This window comes from Schistocerca gregaria, chromosome X, assembly GCF_023897955.1.
Source record: "Schistocerca gregaria isolate iqSchGreg1 chromosome X, iqSchGreg1.2, whole genome shotgun sequence".
NCBI lineage: Eukaryota > Metazoa > Arthropoda > Insecta > Orthoptera > Acrididae > Schistocerca > Schistocerca gregaria.
In genome coordinates this window covers 427771216-427794311 of record NC_064931.1, presented here as the reverse complement: position 1 = coordinate 427794311, position 23096 = coordinate 427771216, and the positions used below count along the sequence as shown (strand labels likewise).

General features: G+C 41.5%; 1 protein-coding gene across 1 annotated transcript in view; it reads right to left on the bottom strand.

Moving 5' to 3' along the window:
- LOC126299328 (uncharacterized) overlaps positions 1–23096 on the bottom strand; it is a 95252-nt gene that overhangs the window by 62557 nt on the left and 9599 nt on the right. The window contains exon 2 of the mRNA XM_049991157.1: positions 17494–17543. Within this exon, the coding sequence (XP_049847114.1) occupies positions 17494–17505 (12 nt within the window). The 5' untranslated portion in view covers positions 17506–17543. The remainder of the gene's footprint in view (positions 1–17493; positions 17544–23096) is intronic.

The window sequence follows — 23096 nt, the reverse complement described above, 5'->3', positions numbered from 1 at the left end:
GTGCCTTTACTTCAGTGATATTTTGTTTTTAACGCTAATCTTTTTAGATGAATCATTTGGCGTTTCTCTGGCAGAGCAGGCCTAAGATTATTATGCGTGGCGGTTCTGGAAATGTAGCTACTATATATGTATTAATCTACAGCATCACCTTACTTCCATTACATAAAATAATTGTGACTTCTATTTCATCCGACAATTTCTATAATCTATGCCTTGCCCCAGGAAAGTGACAGAACTTTTTCCTTGTTTCAGTGAGTATTTGGCCATGACTTAATGAAGTAATAAGATCGATGGTGCAGCGGCATTTGGGAGTAACAATAACAACTTCCCACAAACCATGGGCCTTTCCAAGGTGGGGTGACTTTTGCGCTTCTACGATACAGGGTGCAAAAGACATCGAGAGGTATCTCTGGTGATGCCCGACAAACACTTGGTTCCTCAAGAGGGGCAGCAGCCTTTATTATGTTTTCATGAAACCAGTCTGTGCCGTTGACTAATCTGGTCTATGTTGATACAGCGAACAGTTGAAGGCAAGGAGCAACTACTGCAGTTGTATTTCACGAGGACATGCAGCTCTGCAGTATGGCCTAATGATGATGGCATCTTTCTGGGTAAAATAGATCCAATTCGAGTCTCCTGGCTGGAGCTACTCAGGGGGTTATCATCAGGGAAGACAAAACCCTTATTCCGCAGGTTGGAATATGGGATATTAGATCCCTTAATCGGGCAGGTAGCTTAGGTAATTTAAAAATAGTGAAGTTAAATACAGTGGAAAGAGGAACATGATATCTGGCCAGGTTAGTGCAGGGTTATCAACACATAATCAGATACGAGTAATATAGGAATAGGGCTAATAATTAATAATAAAATATGAATGTGGGTAAGTTACTACGAAGAGAATAGTGAATGCATTATAGTAATCAAGACATATATAAAGTCACCACACACTACATTAGTACTAGTTTATTGCCTGCAGACTCTAGAGCTGATGAAGAAATTGAAATAATTTTTGATGAGATAAAGAAACTTATTCCGATACTTAAAGGAGACAATTAATTATGATGGTGAGGTGGAAATCGATAGTAGGAAAAGGACGAAGATGAAAGATAGTAGGAGAACATGGACTGGGGGAGTGCAATGAAATGGGAAGCCTATTGGTAGAATGTTACAGGGAGCACGATTTAATCCTTGCAATTACTTAAGAACTATAAAAGAAGGTCATATGCGTGAAAAAGACCTGGAGACATCGACAGGTTTCAAATAGAATATGTAGTCGTTAGAAAGAGATTTCGAAACCATAAATTAAACCAAGAGATGGACTCTGAATGTAATTTATTAGTTATGAACTACCGATGTAAACTAAAGTAATTTTTTTAATTACGGGAAATTAAGGAAATGCTATATGGATATCCTGAAAGAACAGGGATTGTTGAGTGTTTCACAGGGAGCCTTAGGCAATAAAAGTGATAACGAACACAATAGAAGACGAATGGGTAGATTTGAGAAACGTAGTATTGAAGACGACAGAGGATCAAATTGATTAAAAGATACTGCTCACTAGAAACCCTAGGATAACACATTGGATACTGAATCTAACTGACGAAAGGTAGAATATAAAAACGCAGTAAATAAAGCAAGGTAAAGGGAATAAAGACGTCTAAAAAATGAGACTGACGCGAAGTACAAACTGTCAAAGACGAGAAATACTGGCTGTATAAGGCTGTAGAAGTGCGTGGATTACTGTGGGAAAGATAGATGCGGCGTATACGAAAAGTAAAGAGACCTCTGCAGAAGAGACAAGTAGGATTATGAATATTAAGAGCTGAGCTGGCAAACCTAAACACACACAAAGAAAGGAAAGCCAAAAGGTGGAAGGAATGTACAGAGGATTTATATAAAGTAAATAATGTGTTTATTTATAAATAACGTCCTGCGACCACCCACGATTTTCTTTTATTTGTGTTACACAACGCGTTTCGGGAAATTATTCCCACTTTCAAGTGTGTATTTCTTTGAACTATGTCATATTTTCGTAATGTTTTCGATGTGTGATGTTCTGGCTTTGTTTTGTTGACTTTACTGCACTATGTAAAAAACGCGCAATTTTTAGTTACTTATCAATTTTGATTTGTAGTTAGAGGTGAAATTTGGAAGAAACTGTACTTGTGGTCTATTTGTGCAAAGTGTCACAAATGTTAAACATCACTCAGAACTTTCAGTGAGTAGTATACATCGAGAATGACTTACATAAACAAACAGTTACGAAGCTGTTTTTAGATGCTGTTGACAGAGATATTGTAACACGTCATCCGCAGATATGCTTTTGTACAGAAGGTATTAACTGAACAATATGGATTACAATTTACTTACTTCTGCTTTACAATGATCTTTATTTGTGTGTTACTACTTTTATGAAATATATTGTCGAAGCATCTGAAGAAATTCATTGATTCACTTTCAAGTATTTCGTTTAACGTTTCGTCTTCATATTTTCTGTAATGTGCACGTATCTCTAGTTCCTCTAAGATGTCATGCCCTTTATTTAGTCGGTGGGGTACTTTGATATTTTTTTTGTAATTTTCCAGTGGGTGTCCTGTATTGTGTATGTGTGTAGCTATTGCTGATGTTGTGTTACTATTGTATGTGCAGGCTTTAATGTGCCTTTGGCACCTGGTGTTTCCACATATCCTGCGTAGTAGCTGCGTGTCATTTATATCCCTCATAGTTAATTGTTCGTAAGATGGCGACCAGGAAGGTGCACATTGTATGGCAGGCAGAAAATTAAAATGGAAACTATTTTGTTTATATTATGGTTAATTTAATTTAGAAAAGCGGCATACTCAGTCTAAATAAAGGAAACGTTGACGTTTTTACTTTGTATTTTGAAATATGTACGTTACGGAACCATCATCGCCCTGCTCGTTGATTCAGAGAGACAGCGTCTACAAAAAGACGAAGAGAGAATGTTTTACTTCTGCTGCATCGAGAAACACAGACGTAACTAAATAAATATTCTGGACATTTGAGGAGCCGAATAAATGAAGAAAAACAGAGTGGATTTTGTCATAAGAAAAGAAGCTTGGACGTGCAGGTCACAGTAATACGGAGCCACACTGCTGGAAGCTGGATCAGAATTGAGTTTTCTGCCGAAACTGGGGCCATCGGCAGGGACGACTATAGTTGGTCGCTTTGATGAGGTACCCATCGCGGCACAGTGATTTAGAGATATTATGGGAATCGAAAGTGTAGAGGTTACTTACCATTCCTCCCAAAGACGAAAATCCTTCTTAGCTGCACGGGCGGTAGAATGAGTGGAAAAGGGGTGGCTCAGAGAGAATAGCCAACAGCACCATACCGGGATAACTTTCCTTAGCCTGGAATTTGTCCAATTTTTGGATGAGTGAATATGGTGGGCAATAAGCTGTAACTTTTAGATCTTTTGCAGTGGCGTATTGGAGATTTAGAAGCACGTTTCATGTAAGTTCTTGCTCATGTATGTTTCGTTCATGTACGTTCTTTTTTTTCTTTCGTTTTTCTCCTTTCTGTTCAGTGAATTATGGTTTGACTATCTTTCCCAATTTCATGTTAAGGAGAGAAAAAGGTAGATTCCAAAAATCTTGTCTAGGTGGAAAAGCATGACGGTGTAGCAGGCGAATCTATTTGTCGTGTTGAAGACAAATAATTGTCAAATACACTCAGCAACAAAAAGTTACTCTGACCGACATTAACGGCTCTTTAGCAAATAATTCTCTCGGCAGTCTTGTCGGTGGGGGGGGGGGGGGGGGGGGGGGGAATTACAAACTGTTTAATGTATACGTACATACAACGAAGACTCGAAACATTATGAGCACTACCCACTGCAAGACTGAATGTTGTCAGGTTATGTTGCAGACACATGTCAAAATAATCATTATAAGGAAGATACTGGTCCAAAGTGGGGAATTCACTGACAAAAACGTATTCTACTAAGCGCAGATCATTATGTCTCTGCACCTGGAATGAACATCTCCATAACATCGTAGAAGATCGCCTCTTCCTGTGCTACTATCATGTAAATGTTGTGTTGCCGCAAGCTGTCGCCAGCACGTCGGTCGTCAAAGATGTACCACGAAGGTCGATAGTAGGCGCTGGATCAAGCGCCTGTCAAGAGAGAGGCCAGAGACACACCAACAAGCGACATGCCGCCAACGCCCTCTCGACACCATGTATTTAGGCCGCCGCCACTGACCGGAGGGCCTATCTGAGTCACTCGTCGAGTTTGGCGCCTCTCAGTACATTCCCAGAGCAGGTTCAGTTCATGTAACAGGCTACAGGTGGTAGTTAGTGTTTAACGTCCCGTCGACAACGAGGTCATTAGAGACGGAGCGCAAGCTCGGGTGAGGGAAGGATTTGGAAGGAAATCGGCCGTGCCCTTTCAAAGGAACCATCCCGGCATTTGCCTGAAACGATTTAGGGAAATCACGGAAAACCTAAATCAGGATGGCCGGAGACGGGATTGAACCGTCGTCCTCCCGAATGCGAGTCCAGTGTGCTAACCACTGCGCCACCTCGCTCGGTAACAGGCTACAGTAGTACATAGCGACCAGATTAGTGCCTATAGTGGGACTAGCAGTAAGGCTAAAGTGTGTCATAGCAAGAGTGCTGATAATCTCTGCAAGGGAACTATTACTGATGAGCTTGTACCACAGACCATGAACTCTATTCCCGCTAAGTAAATGTTCATGTAAATAACATGTTCCACGTGTGCATTTGTGTTGTAGAAAGTGGATACCGGCCACACATAACAACATCCTCTCCCTTGCTTCCTTGCGGTACAAGACTCTACAGTGGTCATCGCCTATTCATGTGCTATTATTGTGTGAATGTTGTGTTGGCGTAAGCTGTCGCCAGCACACCGGTCGTCAAAGATGTAGCGCGAAGATCGATAGTAGACGCTGGGTCAAGTGAGGATGCAAAAACAGAGACGACGAGGATAACCCAGTGGCGATCGTAGTCAATCAGCTTGGGCGAAGATTTTGATTGCTTCTCTTGTGTTTTAGCTTGCCGGGATGATCGTGTTCAAGTATTTGGAAACTTGTGGTAAGATACTGTGGAACCAAACTGCTGAGGTCATAAGCCCGTAAGCTTACACACTACTTAATCTAACTTAAACTAGGTTACGCTAAGGACAACACACACCCATGACCAAGGGAGGACTCGAACCTCGGACGGGGGGAGCCGCATGAACCCTGAAAAGGCGCCTCAGACCGAGCGGCTTCAAGTGTTTCTATTTGTTAATTTGTTGTTGCATTCTTGAATGTATTCCATGAGAGGAGCCGCTGAACTAATCAAATTTTTCTTCAGAGGCTTTGCTTGCTTTTTGATATAATATATTTGTGTAAACCATGAATTCCCCGCCCCCTCCACCCTCTGCCACCGCGGATCAGCCGCATACTTCCAATGTGGTGGATCTAACACAAGCTTTTCAGTTTCAGAACCAGCAAATTGCCACTCTACGGACGACAGGACAGCATCTACTGGCTGCAGAAGCTGCATCTGCCGCACAACCAAAACACAACAGACCAACCAACCAGCTAACAAGTGCCGCCGACCCGTATTCCATCATCACGGCAACTGAACGAAACAGAAGAGGTTTGGATTCAATACCTGACTCAGTTCTAAGCAAATTGTCACGTTCATCGTGTTTAAGGTACTGTAAAGTTACAATACTTCCTTTCGATTGCGGGGTTCCCAGTGTTCAGGTTAATACAAACACTATTCCCAGCCACGTCTCCGACAAACACAGCTATGACCAAGTAATCGATGCATTAACTCAATACTATGACCAGCAAATCCAAGTAGCTGCAGCTACATATCAGTTCTTCCGCTTGCAGAAAAAGCTATGACCAAGTAATCGATGCATTAACTCAATACTATGACCAGCAAGTCCAAGTAGCTGCAGCTACATATCAGTTCTTCCGCTTGCAGAAAAAGCCGGAACAAACGTACCGCCAGTGGTACACAGAATTGACGGGCATGAGTAGGAAGTGTAAATTTAAGTGCAGTTGTCACAACTTTTACAGTTATTTAATGATACGGGATGCAATAACATTCAGTGTTCCAGGTAGTAGAATACGGGAACAGATCTTAAAGTACTCTGATCCATCACTTCCTCAAGTACTGCAGATCTTAGAGCAATATTGATTCGGGTGCGATAGCGGCCTACCAGTTTGGCCAGGCCCCGATTTGTCGGGTCGTGTCGAGTCGCTCCTGTTCGCGACCACCGCAAGCAACCACAACGAGCGCGTACACAGACGCGCGGACAGCCACGTAGGTGTGTAAACAGACCTGTGAATTTAGTGAAGTCTTGTCCCAGACGTTTTGCTCTCCATGAAAGACAGGATTGCCTATCACGTAACGCAGCCTGTTACACACGTGGAAAAAAAGGCCATGTGCAAGCAATTTGTTTGCAACGGCATAAAAACGTCAATTTTCTCACTACCAGGAAAAACAGGCTCGTGGAAATGCAGTGAACGCTGTGTTTTCACAGCCTACAACAGGTTCTGACAAAACCAAGATTAAGGTTGTGCCTCTTTCTCGCACTAGTGCTGTGCAACGACGCTTTAACAAACTATTTATCTCGTTACGAATTGCTGGCCGTCATCTAAACTTTCAGTTAGACACAGGTGCCTCAGTAACTTTACTTAATTGTGCCATGTACGAACAGTTAGGCTCACTACGCCTTTCTAAATCAAGCAAGCACCTCACTGCTTAGAAAGGACAGGAAATTTCAGTGTTTGGACAGTGTAGTTTGCCTGCCACTTACAAATCTCACACTAGGACAGTGAATTTTACTGTGTTGAAATTGAGACAGTGAGAATATATTCGATTTAGATGCCTTTGATTTGTTTGAACTTAGCATCCAAGACAATCTACTTTCAGTCTCTGCTTTTTACCCAAAAGAAAAGCTAGGTTGCTTAAAGAATTTCCTGGACTATTTTCAGAAGGAATGGGAAAAGCTAATAACGTTGTAGCGCATGTTACATTGAAAGACAATGCACAGCCTAAGTTTTTCCTCGTTTGTCCTGTTCCAATTGCTTTAAGAGACAAAGCGGCCAGTGAATCGAAAACATTGCAAGATAATGGTGTAATTGCTCCCGTTCAAGCTCGTCAATGGGCAAGTCCTCTAGTTTTGTTGCCTTAGCCTTCTGGGTGCATTCCCATTTGTGTTGATTTCAACTATACCGTCAACCCACAGACAGTAGTTGACACTTATCCGCTACCTCGCCCTGAGGAACTCATGGACAGGCTTGGTGCAGGACATTACTTTTCTAAGATAGATTTGTGTGATGGCTACTTGCAAATTCCATGGATGAAGAATCACAGAAAGTGTTTGTTGTAAATACACACTTAGGAATGGTCAAGTATTTTCGTTTGCCCTTCAGCAGTGCTTCCGCACCCGCCATTTTTCAACATTACTTGGAACAGCTGACTGCAGAAGAGCCATTTTGTTCAAACTACCTTGACGGTATTGTCGTTTCAGGTCGTACAGCAGAGGAACACATTGCCAATTTGCGTACACTTTTTCGAGTGTTGTCCGTAGCTGGACTAAAGTGTCGTCTCGAAAAGTGTGACTTTTTTCAAACTGAACTACAGTACTTAGGTTATGTGATAAACAGATGGGGTGTGCACACCCTTCAGTCTCATTTGCTTGCAATCCGTGACTTGCCTGTTCCTCGCAATGTGTCTGAACTGCAGTCCGTACTAGATAACATGACTTCTTGCATTCGGCTCATACCGAATGCCGCTCAGATCGCGGTTTCATTGCATCGTTTGTGTCTGAAAAATGTGCCTTTCGTGTGGACCAAAGACTGTCAAGACGCATTTCAGAAACTCAAAAGTGTCATGCTCAGTGATAGATGTTTAGTGCATTTTGACCCTGCCAAGCCATTAGTTTTTCAAGTCGACGGGTCTTCATATGGAATCGGTGCTGTGCTTTAGTACAGAATTTGTGCACAAGACAGACCTATTGCTTTTGCCATAACGTTGTTAACTCAAACTCAGTGCAGTCATTCTCAAATAGAAAAAGAGGCTCGCGCATTGTGTATGGCATGACCAAATTCCATCACTACTTGTACGGTCGCAAGTTCTTTTTAGTGGCCGATCAAAAGCCTTTGCAGTCCTTGTTTCACCGTCAAAGCCGGTTCCTACACGCACTGCTCAAAAACTCCAACGTTATATAGTGGTATACTCTTTTAGCAAGATCCCATTTGCGGTGCCTATGGCTCCTACCACATCACGTAGCACCATTCAAGCGTTGTCCTCCATATTTTGCATCGGAGAGTTGCCAGAAGTACTTGTGTCGGACAACGGAGCACAGTTCACTTCATGTGATTTTAAACAGTTTTGTGAAAGAAATGGCATTTTTCATCTAATAAGGGCTCCGTTCACTCTCAGTCCATCTGGGAAGCGGAATGCTTCATGCGCATTTTTAAACAACAGATGGCCAATTTTCGCACCACTCACACAAGAGAATAGGCGCTGCAACTCTTTCTCGCCTCTCTCTCCACAAACGAGACGGACCATCACCGGCGGAACTTCTGCGTGGCCACCGCCATTGGACGCTGCTATACTTGCTACACACACCGCAGCATCCGGGGCCGCCAATGGTCCGCAAGTATCGCTTCGCGCCGCACGATCTTGTTCTTTTCATTGCTTATGGCAACCTTGGGTGCTGGGAAATAGGTGTGATCTAGAAACGCATTGGCTCTTTAATGAACTGGATTGCTGTCGTAAGCTATCGCCCGCCAGCACACTGGTCGGAAGACTTAGCTCGAAGATCGATAGTAGGCGGTGGATCAAGTGCGCTTATCATGAAAGAGGCCAGAGACATATGGACAAGAGACACGTCTCCAACGCCTTCTCGACAGCATGTATTTAGGCCGCCGCCGCTGAATGGAGGGCCTCACTGACTCACTCGTCGAGTTTGGAGCCTGTCAGTACATTCGCAGGGCGTCCTCAGCCCATGTAACAGGCTACTATAGTACATAACGATCAGGTTAGTGACTATAGCGGGACTGGCAGTGAGGCCAAAGTTTGTAATGGCAAGATAACCGATACTATCTGCAAGAGAACTATTACTGATGAGCTTGTACCACAGAATATGGACTCTATTCCACTTAAATAATTGTTCATGTAAATGATGACTGTATTAATCCACGTGTGCATTTGTGTTGTAGAAAGAGGGTACCAGCCACCCGTAAAAACATCCTCTCCTTTTCTTCCTTGCGTTACAAGACCCTACAAATGTATGAAAAGTGGTTGAAGGATTTTAAAACTGCAATTAGGCTCAAGGAATTCGATGTCCATGTCTCATCAAAGAATGTTGAGGACAGAAGCTTGTCCACTTAGTAAAGAAGGGTAGACGGTCATTTGTGGCAAATCTGACGACAGTAGAATGAAGGTGCTGGTGTAAGTGTTTCAGAGCACACCATTCAGCGTACATAGTTGAATATGAAGCCGACTCCCCCAGCCCACACCGCCCAAGCAGACGACACCTGTGGGTTCTCATGCTAACCCAACAAAATCGTCAATTCCAGTTCTAGTGGATATGGGATCATCAAGGTTCCAATGTGGATCAATGGACGCCTGATCAGATAAACCTCCCTTCTTGTTACGCCAAGTCGTCTGTCGTGTCAGTCACGCTGTCATACAGGCAAATGGCTACTCAAAACATTCACTGTGCCACGTACGCAGAGTGGTGCGTACAGATTAAGCTATGGTGGATGTTCACCAAAGCCTTCATCTGGCATATGGTAGTAATCGAAGCAACTATGACAGCAGTGGACTACATAAACGTTATTAGAGACTACCTGGGTCCCTTCATGCTTTATGTCAATAGTATGTCAGAGCCGGTTCCAATATAATGACTTGTTACCATTATGCAAACAAACGTGATTGCTAACTTCCAGGAACATCACCCACCCTCCTCTCTCCTCCCTTCCCCCTCACCCCTTTCCCCTAAACCTTCCTTTCTACCAGTAGGCCACTTTGGCTGTCATTCTATGTTTAATTAGGATATAATTTATAACTCTGTGATGTTCTCCTACAGGTTGGAGAGCAGATGTTAGTATTTACCTATCGTTTGATTTACTATCAGTGAATTATCCTCATCACTATGATTTATTACCAAAGAATGTCATCTCTATATTTATGTTACCCTCATCTTTATCACTACAATTCATGACTCAATGTGGATGCCAGATGTTTCTAAAAGATAATCTTATCTTAATTAGTATACAATATGGCCCAGTATGATGTGTCAGTCAAGCATAGCTGCCTAAGATGACTCTAACCATATCACATTACAGCGGATGGTAAATATGGCAGTGACCGAAGTAAACAAAATGAGATAGCGTGGCCTGTTTATGTAGAAACGTTTGTCCAAACGTATAGGTAGCAGTATTGTATTAAAGACGTGCAGCATCTCACACACAAGACATCGTTGACTTACAATGATAGCAAATGTTTTCATCTTCAACAATTACCACAGGGATCTGCTCCTTCAGTGCCCAGTGTAGTAGGAAGGAATGGCACAATTATATAGTCTTCATCATTAATATTTAGCATTAGTACGCTAGTGAGTTGAACATTTATGAACTCTGCTGTGTTTTCGTGAAAGAAGCGGATCTGAAAGTGGCAAAAAAGTCTGGCGAAAACCAGTCTCTTCTTCTGCTGAAATTCTAGCGGAATCCTATATGCCAGTGAATTTTTAATGGTGAATGATCTGGATTGATACAGGCCATAGAATTTTTCTCTATATCTCAGTGAGCTGAGAAATATGAAAATATTTAAATTTTCAAAATCAGTCAACTGCTCATCAAGGTATAGGTAAATTATCGCTATCTTTGACGAACTAAAATATGTATGTGGTGAAAAGTACAATTCTTCATTCCATATAGAGGTAGGAACGAAAAGATGGCATGACATGTGCTGTTAACCGTTTTCATATTTGATAAGTTATTGATATATAGAAATAAAATCTATGGGGCTCTTTCAGACCGTAACATTTGTTATTAAAGATACACTCGGTACAAGATTCCACCGAAATATCAACAAAAGTAGCGATTTATTTTCCCTAGACGTATCGTTACCTTTCTTTTTCTTCAGAGAAATATTATCAATGATGAGTTTGGAGTGATGCGCAAATCCCCTTGTTGCCACATTAGTTTATGAAAATATTCTTTCTCCGTTAAAAAAAAATAAAACTCTAAATTCTTTATATATATATTGCTCCAAACCCCCTGCAATTCCCGTTTCACTAGCTATCGATAGCGCTTAAATATTACGTTATTTCATTGAAAAATCTGTGATCGCATGAATATCGCGTTAGATATGTAAGTTTCGCAAATAAATCATATCACGAAATACTTTCTTCTTTGCGTACTATCATTTGCCAAAATATTGTTATGGTATCTGAAACCATTTACGAGGAACGAGAAATTTTGTTAATGTTTCATTCTGGCTTTTTCGTTGTTGCGTGACTTCGAGACGAAGCGCTTTCCGTAAGATCGGTTTTCTTGATATTGGTGATGGATAACAATGGCCTTCAAAGGTTAAAGAAAAATTCAGTATGTTAGCTATATCTTATATGCAGCACCATATGACCTAACAGGCACCAAACGCAAATTTTTAGCGACCTCTATTTTTCCCTGCAAATTTCTCGAAATTCTTGCAATGGTTTACTTAATAGCGAAATATCGCAATAAATACGACTATTAACGAAATGATAGGCGGTTCATCACGAATCTGGCGAATGAAACTATCAAATGTGTGAAAATAATTTTTTTACCAAATAGTTCCTTTACAATCGTTTGAGAAAGATAGGTCGGCCGGCAGGCGCCTGTTGCTCTATTTGCTGTCGAGGGTTAACTGGCGTTATCTGATCGTTCCCGCCCTGTAGGCTGTGACGTCAGTCGCCGAACGTCCCTGCAGGGCTGCCGGTTAGCAGACGACTGAGCTCGTAAGGGAGCTGTAGTGCGAGCTTTCAGGGAAGCTTCCAGCAAATCTTACTCTGTGTGAGACGGGCTTAAGGCAAAGTATTGTCTACCCCGTAGTCATTTAATGATATGCAATGTGAGCGGTGGTTGCGCCACTGACGGCTCATGCTCCTGATCACTGTAAATGTTTATAATAAAAACGTTGACCATAAATAAACATGTTAATCATGGAACCATGGGCTATCAGTATACTTTGGGTATATGCACCTCTACAGAGTAATTTTGCCATGTCTAGTGTGTAAGATGTAGTTTGTTTTTAACATAATACTGCTATATACATGCCTAGACGAACGTTCCTACATAAACATACCATGCTATCTCATCTGTATTTTGTTAACTTCATGATATTTTCACACATGCACTGTAACGTCATAGTGCCGGTGTCTTCTTAGGCACCATGTTTGATTGTGACATAATAGTGTGCCATAAATTATACAAATTGAGCCGGCCGAGCGGTTCTAGGTGCTTCAGTCCTCAACAGCGCTGCTGCTACGGTCGCAGGTTCTAATCCTGCCTCGGGAATGGATGTTTATGATGTCCTTAGGTTAGTTAGGTTTAAGTACTTCTAAGTCTAGGGGACTGATGACCTAAGATGTTAAGTCCCATAGTGCTTAGAGCCATTTGAATTTTATACAAATTGAGATAAGATTATTCTAGAAAAACACCCAGTTCGATCACACAAAACATATTCAGAAGAACTTGCCGCTCTTCTAGCACCAGTGTACTGGAGGCCTCTACAGGTGTGAAGCGTTCCCAGCCATTGGGAAAGAAAAGCACTGGTCATTCCCATTTCCAAGAAGGGGAGCCAAATGGATGTACAAAACTATAAATCTATACCTCTGATGTTTCTAAAGAATATGTTTTATACTCATGTATTATGATATTTCTGAAGACTGAAAATTTCGTCTGTAGGACTTTACATGCATTCCAAAAATAACAATCGTGTGAAACGTAGCTGACTCTATTCGTCCACAAGATCCAAAAAGCGGTACATATAGTCACTCAGGCAAATGGCACATTCCTCATTTTCCAGAACGTATTCCATAAAGTTCTGTACTGACACCTAATGAACAAAATACGAGTGTATGGAATATCATATCAAGTGTGTGATTGGACTCTGGAGTTTCTAGCAAACACAACACAGCATGACATTTTCAACGGAGAGAAGCTTTCAGACTTATAAGTAACTCCAAGCATGCCCCAAGGAAATGCAATAGGATCATTAGTTTTCTATATACAGCGTCTCCCACTTATCTTGACCATCCTAAATAATTGTTTGTCCAGATGCAAACAACAAAATGTTTCAAGCAAATGTTCTTTAGCCGTCAGGGGGACATCAATCAGTATGATTGAATTCGTTGCAGCTTTGTTTTTTACAAAGATATGAATAGCGGTATGACTTTTTAAATGGCACCCTGTAATTTTTTATTCGTTATTTCATTTCCTCTCCTAATGACCTATTCAAAAATGTATCATAGTGTACCATTCACTGACACAAACGTTATTAATTATATACACAACACTGACTTAGAGCCCAGGATCATAAACTCGTCAGAAGTTGTCAGAAAACAAAAGAAAACAAAGTAAAAACATAACATAAAATTGACTTTGACTCTCCTGTACCATTTCCCAGGAGTAGAACATTCAAAGGTGCTCAAAGTTGTGACCCTGGACACCGAGACACTGGTTCACTCTTTGGCTGAAAGAATTATTTACTGCTTCCAGTGTTGCCTGCTGAAGAGAATTACAAGCAAGCACGATACGTTCCTGTATGTCCTCTGGAGTTGTTGGAATATCGTGATAGACAACGTCCATCCCAAACTCCAGAGGATTTCAATCAGGACACCTAACAGGCCAAATAATTTTTCCTTCTCGACCAGACCATCTGGCAGGATACTCTTAATGGTACTTCACTGAGAAGAGGAGGAAGAATTTTACTGAGGAAAGTGGCATACACTGTGCCGTTTTAGAGACTACCATTGATGAAATAAGGGCCAATAATTTTAGTACCAAGCATCCCACGCCAGACGTTAACTCTCAATTGACGCTGATGTTCCACCTGTGTAAGCTATCGTGAGTTGTCGCTAGACCAATATTGCATGTTCCTTGTATTTACCTGTCCTTTGTTTGAGAAGGAACATTCATCGACAAATAGAACATTGGAGAAGAAGTTCGGGTTGGCGAGGATTTGCTGCTGTGCCCACTGACAGAACTGTAGATTCCGGAAATCATTGCATGCAATTATTGATGTAGTTGTACTTGGTAAGGATGGAACCGGCGACGTGTAAGAAAACTATGTACACTGGTTTTGGAAATGCCAATCTCGTGTTCAAACCGTCATGTGCTCGCATGTTGATTCATAGCAACGGAAGTGAGAGCAGTAACTTCGGCAGCTTCGTCTCTGCGAGTGCTACGACGATTGCGTAGTCGTGGGTTGAAGCTTCCCATTTCAAATGGTTCAAATGGCTCTGAGCACTATGGGACTCAACTGCTGTGGTCATTAGTCCCCTAGAACGTAGAACTACTTAAACCTAACTAACCTAAGGACACCACACACATCCATGCCCGAGGCAGGATTCTAACCTACGACCGTAGCAGTCGCACGGTTCCGGACTGCGCGCCTAGAACCGCGAGACCACCGCGGCCGGAAAGCTTCCAATTTCCTGAAGTGTCACAATAGGACAAGAAAACATCCGTCGGGAAGGTGGGTTCTTGTCAGGATATCGCTCTCTGCGCTCTCTGTACAATTCCGCTACCTGCGTAGCATTTCGACTATCTTCAACAACAACAGCAATAAAAGAAACTTTATGTCGATGCATTTTGACGGAAGGACAGCCTTTACTATATGCCTACTCTACACAAAAGTATTTAAAAGGACTCAACTACTGTACTAAATGTACTTGTACGTAAGAAAACAGTATTCTGCTAACTTGCATTCGCCATAGATGAGTAGCAGCTCTACCTTCTCTTCGTTGGTGTACATTCGACTCACACAACTCTTCAACTGACGATGGTGGATGGAATGACGGGTGTGAATTCTACTTAAGTTTTGTCCTCTGTCAACGTCAGCAAGTGGATGTGTTCCATTACCTCGAGTACCTCCACTAAGCGATGGGATCTTCCACGTCAATATTGTGTTATATAATTAATAACGTTGTGTTTCAGCGAATGGTACACTGTGATACATTTTTGAATAGGTCTTTAGAAGAAGAAATGGATTACCTAATACAAATTACAGGGTGCCATTTAAAAAAGTCATACTACTGTTCATATCTTTGTAAAAAACAAAGCTACAACGGAGGCAATCATGCTGATTGATGTCCCCCTGAGGGCTAAAGAACATTTGCTTTAAACATTTTGTAAGTTGCATATGGAAAAACAGTTATTTAGGGTAGTCAAGATAAATAGGACACCCTGTTATTGCCAACAGACAATATGGAAAGTTCCCTGGGGCTTTTCGCAGATGATGCTGTTGTACACAGAGAAGTCACAAAACCAGAAATTTGTAGTGAAATTCAAGGAGGTTTGATGCTTGTTGCAGGGAGTCGTGATTGATACTCCGCATAAATAGATGTAACGTAATGTGGGTATGTAGGGAGAAAGAACTTTCATTGAATGACTTGTATGGTTACACGATTGCAGAAAAATCATTGAAAGCAGTTACCTGCATAAAATACCTAGGGGTATGCGGACAGAGCTATTGAAAGTGGAATGACGGCATAAAAATAATCACTGAGTTTGACTGAAGGAATCCTCAAGAAATGTAGGCTTTCAACAAGGAAGTGCAGGGTGATAATTATTGAACTATATGAAAAGAAACGTAAATTAATTACAAACTATGGCGTACACATATCAACTGTAAACGTAACTGCAGATATTTGATTTAAGTAATGACATGTTCGATACGCCTGCCATCATTGGCGATGATGTGGCGCAGTGTCAGATCATCGATGATGTCTATGACTTTCTGAATGGCTGTTTTTCGCTCAGCAATGGTTTTGAGCTTATTGCTGTACACCTTGTCTTAAATATAGCCCCAGAAAAAGAACACGTTTTCAAATCTGGATAATATGACGGCCAATCGTGGCCCATGCCAGGGTTCTCTGGGTACCTCAGAGCCAGGATGCCCTCCCCAAAGTGCTCCTCCAGGCCATCAGACACACTCCTGCTTCGATGGGGTTGAACTCCGTCTTACATGAACCACATCTTGTCGAAGTCAGGGTCACTTTGGATAATGGGGATGAAATCATCTGCCAGTCACATACTGTTAAGTGATCACTGTGCCATCAAGGAATACCACATTGATTATTCTACTATTGGACATTGCACACCACACAGTCACCCGTCGAGGGTGAAGAGAGTTCTCAACAGCGAAATGCTGATTCTCAGTTCTCCAAATGCGCTAATTTTGCTTATTGACGAACCCATCCAAATGAAAGTCGGCTTCGTCGCTAAACTAAACCATACAGTGCATATTAATTCACATCATACCCCATGGCCAACCGTGCGGTTTGACGTCCTAACGCAAACCGTTCAGAAATAATGACGATTTTATTTCATATAGTTCAGTAATTGCCACCCTGTAGCTTGCAAAACACTCGTTCGGCCATTTCTTGAACATTGCTCATCAGTCTGGGATCCATATCAGGTAGGGTTGATAGGGAAAACAGAGAAAATGGCGCAAATGGCTTTGAGCACTATGGGACTTAACAGCTGTGGTCATCAGTCCCCTAGAACTTAGAACTACTTAAACCTAACTAACCTAAGGACATCACACACATCCATGCCCGAGGCAGGATTCGAACCTGCGACTGTAGCAGTCGCGCGGTTCCAGACTGAAGCGCCTAGAACTGCTTGGCCACTCCGTCCGGCCTGAGGAGGAAAGCTGGAGAAGAAACAGTGACCTTGAAAGTGACAGGTCGAGTTTGTTTACATAAGGGTCATGAATCATCGTACATATACCGGCTCTGCCCTACTACTGACGTCTTCTCCAACAATTATGAAATCCTTGAGCAAGACAGTTGCTCCTGACACAGCGCCAGAATCGTGCAAATCGACTTGAGGAGTATGAAACTGTACTCATGTTGATGTCGTGGGCGTCAAACTTGCCTGACCTGAACCCACTGAAACACCTCTGACGCTATCAGATGCCAGCTCCACAACCACAAACCACCAGCAAGATATTTTCGGGAATTTCGTGACCTGTGCATAGATACCTGGTTCGACATACCTTCTGAAGTCTATCAAGGACTTATCCAATCCAAGGTACACAGAATAGCTGCTGTATTGCCTTCCAAAGAAGGACCAACACGCTATTTTGCAGACGGTAATCATGTTTTCTCTCATGAGTGTAAAAGGCTTTTAAGGGGAATCTTCCGTAAAACAAGAGCAGATGCTAACAGAGAAACTGCATTAATCAACGATGCTTAGAAAAGAACGTGAGATCTTAAATTACCTTATTAGCCATGTTGTTGCAGTCGGTCGATGTTGAGTTACAACCTGAAACTGAAAGAAAGATGTAGTTGTAATATGTAAAGTGACAGAAACATTACTGTGTTAACATATAATATTTTTTACTTAGGAAACACAATCTTAGAAAACGGTTGGTGACGTAGGAACCTCGAGAAACAACAATCTGAAGTAAGTTTTTTAGGGTTACTCTCTCTCGAGTGGAAAAAGTCGGGTCGTTGCGGAAAAGACTGTTGAGGAATCTGTAAATTAATTTGATTCGACCAGTTGGGCTGCAGTCATGTGTCACAGACTTATCTAAATTTGAAACACGATCCTGACTTGGTACTTACATTTACTTGCTGCACATTAAATGCAGACGAAGTAAATAAATACGTCCTACGAATGCGTGGATAATTGCAGTCCATAGTTGCAGTCATAATCCTCTGCGATTTTTGTACCATTATTTCCTTTTTTTTAGTTAATTTCAAAAGGTCTCTACAAGAACACCATCCTGAGACCTACTGAAGAATACATCCTCCGGACATTCAGTTGGTTTTTTAATGGAGTGGAGCAACTGTGGACAAATAGAACGCGCCATGCTAGTCTGGAATGACAGTAATGAATGTTCGCGGACGTAACCCTAGTGGTAATAACAATTTTTCTTATTTTTCATTTCCTTTATGTTGTATAGTAAAATGTAACGATTAAAATTTAATTGGACAAAAAAAAAATACTGGGAGGTTGTGAGCAACGTAATAAAAATGTGCGTCAATTATTTTCTGGGAACTTCTAGAAGCAACAACGCTTTGCCAGACCGATGAAAAAGTTCAGACACAGAAACACACCTGGCACTTGTTTACAAAAAGGACGTTAATCGTTAGGCGAAAATTTTGTTGCATACCTCCAAGAACTGAATTTTAGTGAATGGTAAAACAGTACCTCACCACTCACTAGTACCGCTAATGTACCTGCCGTGAATGAACTTAAGAAAAGTTAGTCTACACCAGTCAATGAGCTTCAAGGATGATGTGAGAACCCATCATTAGTCTTCTCGGTACGGTCAAATAGAGTTGTTTTGACGCCCGAGTGTATATTTGGAATCAAGGATAGTATAGAATGAAAGAAAGAGAGCACGGAACTCGTTACCAACAGTAGCAGGTTCTTTGTCTGCTTTACGTATCACTCTAGGAAGCAACCGAGTCTAATACCCACATTCAACGGACGGATCCAAATCACTATCATCACATGCCATAAAACTGACACCGTATGGAATGTTAATGTTCAATCCAAGACTTACAGCAGTGGTTTCCAACCTTTCTTACACAATTACCCCTGAGTGCAATCAGACATCAGCTAGTAGCCCCCCCCCCCAACCCCCCGCCCATATGTGTCCGCCCCTCCCCCACACTGTGATCATCTTTACTGCCTAACTAAACTGCGGGATGAAAGACTATTATGGAATATTTTTATTTTTAAAATGATGAAAGATGAATGATATTTAGCGCTCGCGCTCGCGCGTGTGCGTGTGTGTGCGTGTATGTGCGTGTGTGTGCGTGTGTGTGCGTGTGTGTGCGTGTGTGTATGTATAAGAATGAATGATGAAGCAATTTACAGTGCATCGCAAGTGCTACCCACAATTCATCAGTTAAGAAAACTAACTATCCACAGTGAGGATAGCCACTCTGCAAAACAAATTTCTCCTCTCCATTGCGGCAGTTGCTTGACCTGCACACTGCAACCCCATTTCAAATGAAATAAGTTTAGATGTGTGCGCTGTACTTTCTGTTTGTGAATCACTTGATTGCTGGACCCCCTACTTCTGAGCTGGCACAGATTGGACGACTTCAGACTGTTAATGCTCTAATCGGTCTAATAATAATAATAATAATAATAATACTGAGTACAGCTTAATGTAGTTGTTGGATGGGTTGTTTTTGGGGGGAGGAGACTAGACAACGAGGTCATCGGTCTCATCGGATTAGGGAAGGACGGGAAAGGAAGTCGGCCGTACCCTTTTAAAGGAACCACCCCGACATTTGCCTGGAGCGATCAAGGGAAATCACGGAAAACCTAAATCAGGATGGCCGAACGCGGGATTGAACCGTCGTCCTCCCGAATGCTTAATGTAGTTCTGCTGTGTCGTGCTGTCAATTCATTTATTTGTTTAGAAGCGAGTAATGAATCAATTTCTGGACGACTGCAGGTACTATCTACATCTTGGAGAAGACATTTTCTTGAGATATTCAGAATTTGTTAAGTATTTGTCTCAGTTTTATCATCAACGATGTACAGGTCAAAGCACAACATGAACTATGTGAGGAACCTGTAACGTAGACCAGTTTAATGCTACTAATTGAGAAAAAGTAATTATTGATAACTTATATAAACAATATTACAGTCTTAAAAAATTGTGATAGTGGTTACGGCATTTTGAAAATCATTTAGTTTCTTGACTGAAGCGTAATTGAATGGTTTAGTTTTTAGCCCTCAGAAAACTTCATTTTACTACTCAGGGGTAATTACCCCCCAGTTAGTAACCACTGACTTGGAGGATTAAAACTTCGTGTCCGCCCGTCCCTGCCACTGCTGGTAAGATAACGGTCATGATCAATTCTTCCATCATCTGTATTCGAACCGGCATCGTAACAACGTGTCCTAGCGACGCTGAATACTGAAGTTAGTCTTCTTGATGCAAAATCTATGCCAGCAATTACAATTATGGCTACTGAAGTCTACAATAAGAAAGCGTAACAGTCAGTGCTGCGGAAAATACGTCCTTCTACGATTTTAAAAGTGATATGTAGATTATAAAAGTAGATTTAATGCGTTATGTGATACAAATGAGGAATGCTTGACTGAAGTTAATGATACTGTTGTCTGCGGAAAAGAAAAGCATAAAGTCTCCTTGGGACCACCCACGTCTCGCTGCCTCGCCTAGCGGAGGACATTATCTCTCTGCTCACATAACGAGCGTCTTTGTTCGCTTGATTCCGACACGCAGTCGGCTGTTTAGCCGTTTTGTGGTTATCACAGAATAGAATTACAGGTCTATATCACTAACGTCGATTTGCAGTAGGGTTTTAGAACATATGCTGTATTCCAACATTATGAAGTACCTCGAAGAAAACGATTTATTGACACATAGTCAGCACGGTTTCAGAAAATATCGTTCCTGTGAAACACAACTAGCTCTCTAAACTCATGAAGTAATAAGTGTTATCTACAAGGGATGTCAAATTGATTCCATATTTTTAGATTTCCAGAAGGCTTTCGATACCGTTCCTCACAAGCGTCTTCTAACCAAATTGCGTTTCTACGGAGTATCGCCTCAGTTGTGCGACTGGATTTGTGATTTCGTGTCGGAAAGGTCACAGTTCGTAGTAATAGACGGAAAGTCATCGAGTAAAACAGAAATAATATCCAGCGTTCCCCAAGGAAGTGTTGTAGGACCTCTATTGTTCCTGATCTAAGTTAACGACATAGGTGACAATCTGAATAGCCGTCTTTGGTTTTTTGCACATGATGCTGTCATTTACCGTCTTGTAAAGTAATCAGACGAGCAAAACTACTTGCAAAATGATTTAGATAAAATATGTGTATGGTACGCAAAGTGGCAATAGACCCTGAATAAGGAAACGTGTGAAGTTATTCACATAAGTACTAAAAAAAAAAAGCAGCTCAATTTCGATTACGCTATAAGTCACACAAATTTGAAGGCTGTAATTTCAGCTAAATACTTAGGGATTACAATTACAAATTACCTAAACTGGAACGATCACATAGATAATATTGTGGGTAGAGCAAACCAAAGACTGCGATTCATTGGCAGAACACTTAGAAGGCGTAACAGGTCTACTAAAGATACTGCTTACAACACGCTTGTCCGCCCTATCCTGGAGTATTGCTGTGCGGTGTGGGATCCGCATCAGCTGGGACTGACGGATGACATCGAAAAAGTACAAAGAAAGGCAGATCGTTTTGTATTATCGCAAAATAGGGGAGATAGTGTCACACACATGATACGTGAACTTGAGTGACAATCATTAAAACAAAAGCGTTTTTCGTTGCGACGGGATCTTCTCATGAAATTTCAGTCACCAGTTTCTCCTCCGATTGCGAAAACATTCTGTTGGCACCCACCTACATAGGGAGAAAAAATCATCACGACGAAAGAAGAGAAATCAGGGCTCGCACAGAAAATTTTAAGTGCTCGTTTTTCCCGCGTGCCGTTCGAGAGTGGAACAGTAGAGAGACAGATCGAAGATGGTTCACTGAACCCTCTGCCAGGCACTTTATTGTGAATAGCAGAGTAATCACGTAGATGTTGATGTACAATTTTGTAATAAGTCACAACTTAAATAACAGAACACTGGGTTATCATTTCATGCTGCACCCTGGTTCGAATACTACGATAAACTGTTGAGGTACTATATGTGGATGGGGTGGTTCTCAGTTTGAGGGTGTACCTCCAGTCCAATACCTGAATCTACGACATTCTGTCATTCTACAACATTATGATTCCACGCAAAAGGAACTTGTCATACAACTGAAACTAATAACAGCTGGTCGTTGTGGCCGAGATTCTAGGCGCTTCAGTCTGGAACCGCGCGACCGCTACGGTCGCAGGTTCGAATCCTGCCTCGGGCATGGTTGTGTGTGATGCCCTTAGGTTAGTTAGGTTTCAGTAGTTCTAGGTTCTAGGCGACTGATGACCTCGGATGTTAAGTCCCATAGTGCTCAGAGCCATCTGAACCATTTTTTAAATATTAATAACACGGGAGAAAAGCATGAATCAGTAACAATTAAAACATAGCAGGTTCCACCATCCAACGCCAAACAAATTAGGAAAATACCTGCTACATTTTTAACGCAAATCAGAAGCTGAGACTGTATATAGTTTGCTACTATTTAATATATTACTATGTCTCGCGGGTGGGTGATATCTAGAATCAAGTTATCTATTTTTAAACAGACATGAATTGGATCCTTATCAATCATCTTAGTGTTAGATATATGTCATTATGAATAATAATAACTACAATAACAATAATGTAGTGGCCATAAAGACGAATATTGAATTATCCCTAATGCTTCTTGCATAATGTACAAACAATAAATAAACCACATTGATTAATATGTACTCCAGTCTCATTTGGGTAGGATGCTTCACAAGACATGAAATTCGTTGGTGACCAGCAGCTACTACAATTTTCAAAGTATCTGCGTAGAAATTATTTACAAAGAGAAAGATATTGGGATAACATGTATCGGTTATCTGAAAAAGTTACCGACTAAGTACTTGTCGATGAACTCTAAAGCTACGTTAACGCACTGCTGACGAAAAAACGGTATTTTTTATTTCAGTATACGTTAAAGTTTCAACTCGATCCATTCACGAGTGGAGAGCGGCTGAATTCATCGGTCATATGCCTGTGAGCGAACAGTTGATAGGCTAATTTTACCTTCACACTTGTAGCTGAAGGATACTGGCTGATTCCGCTGTGAAAAATAACCCTTTCAATTATCTAAGTAGATCCTGTGTATTTTCGGCGTCTCTCGTAGAAGGCAGAGAAGCCACTAGCGCTGAAATCTGGTCATACCCTCGAC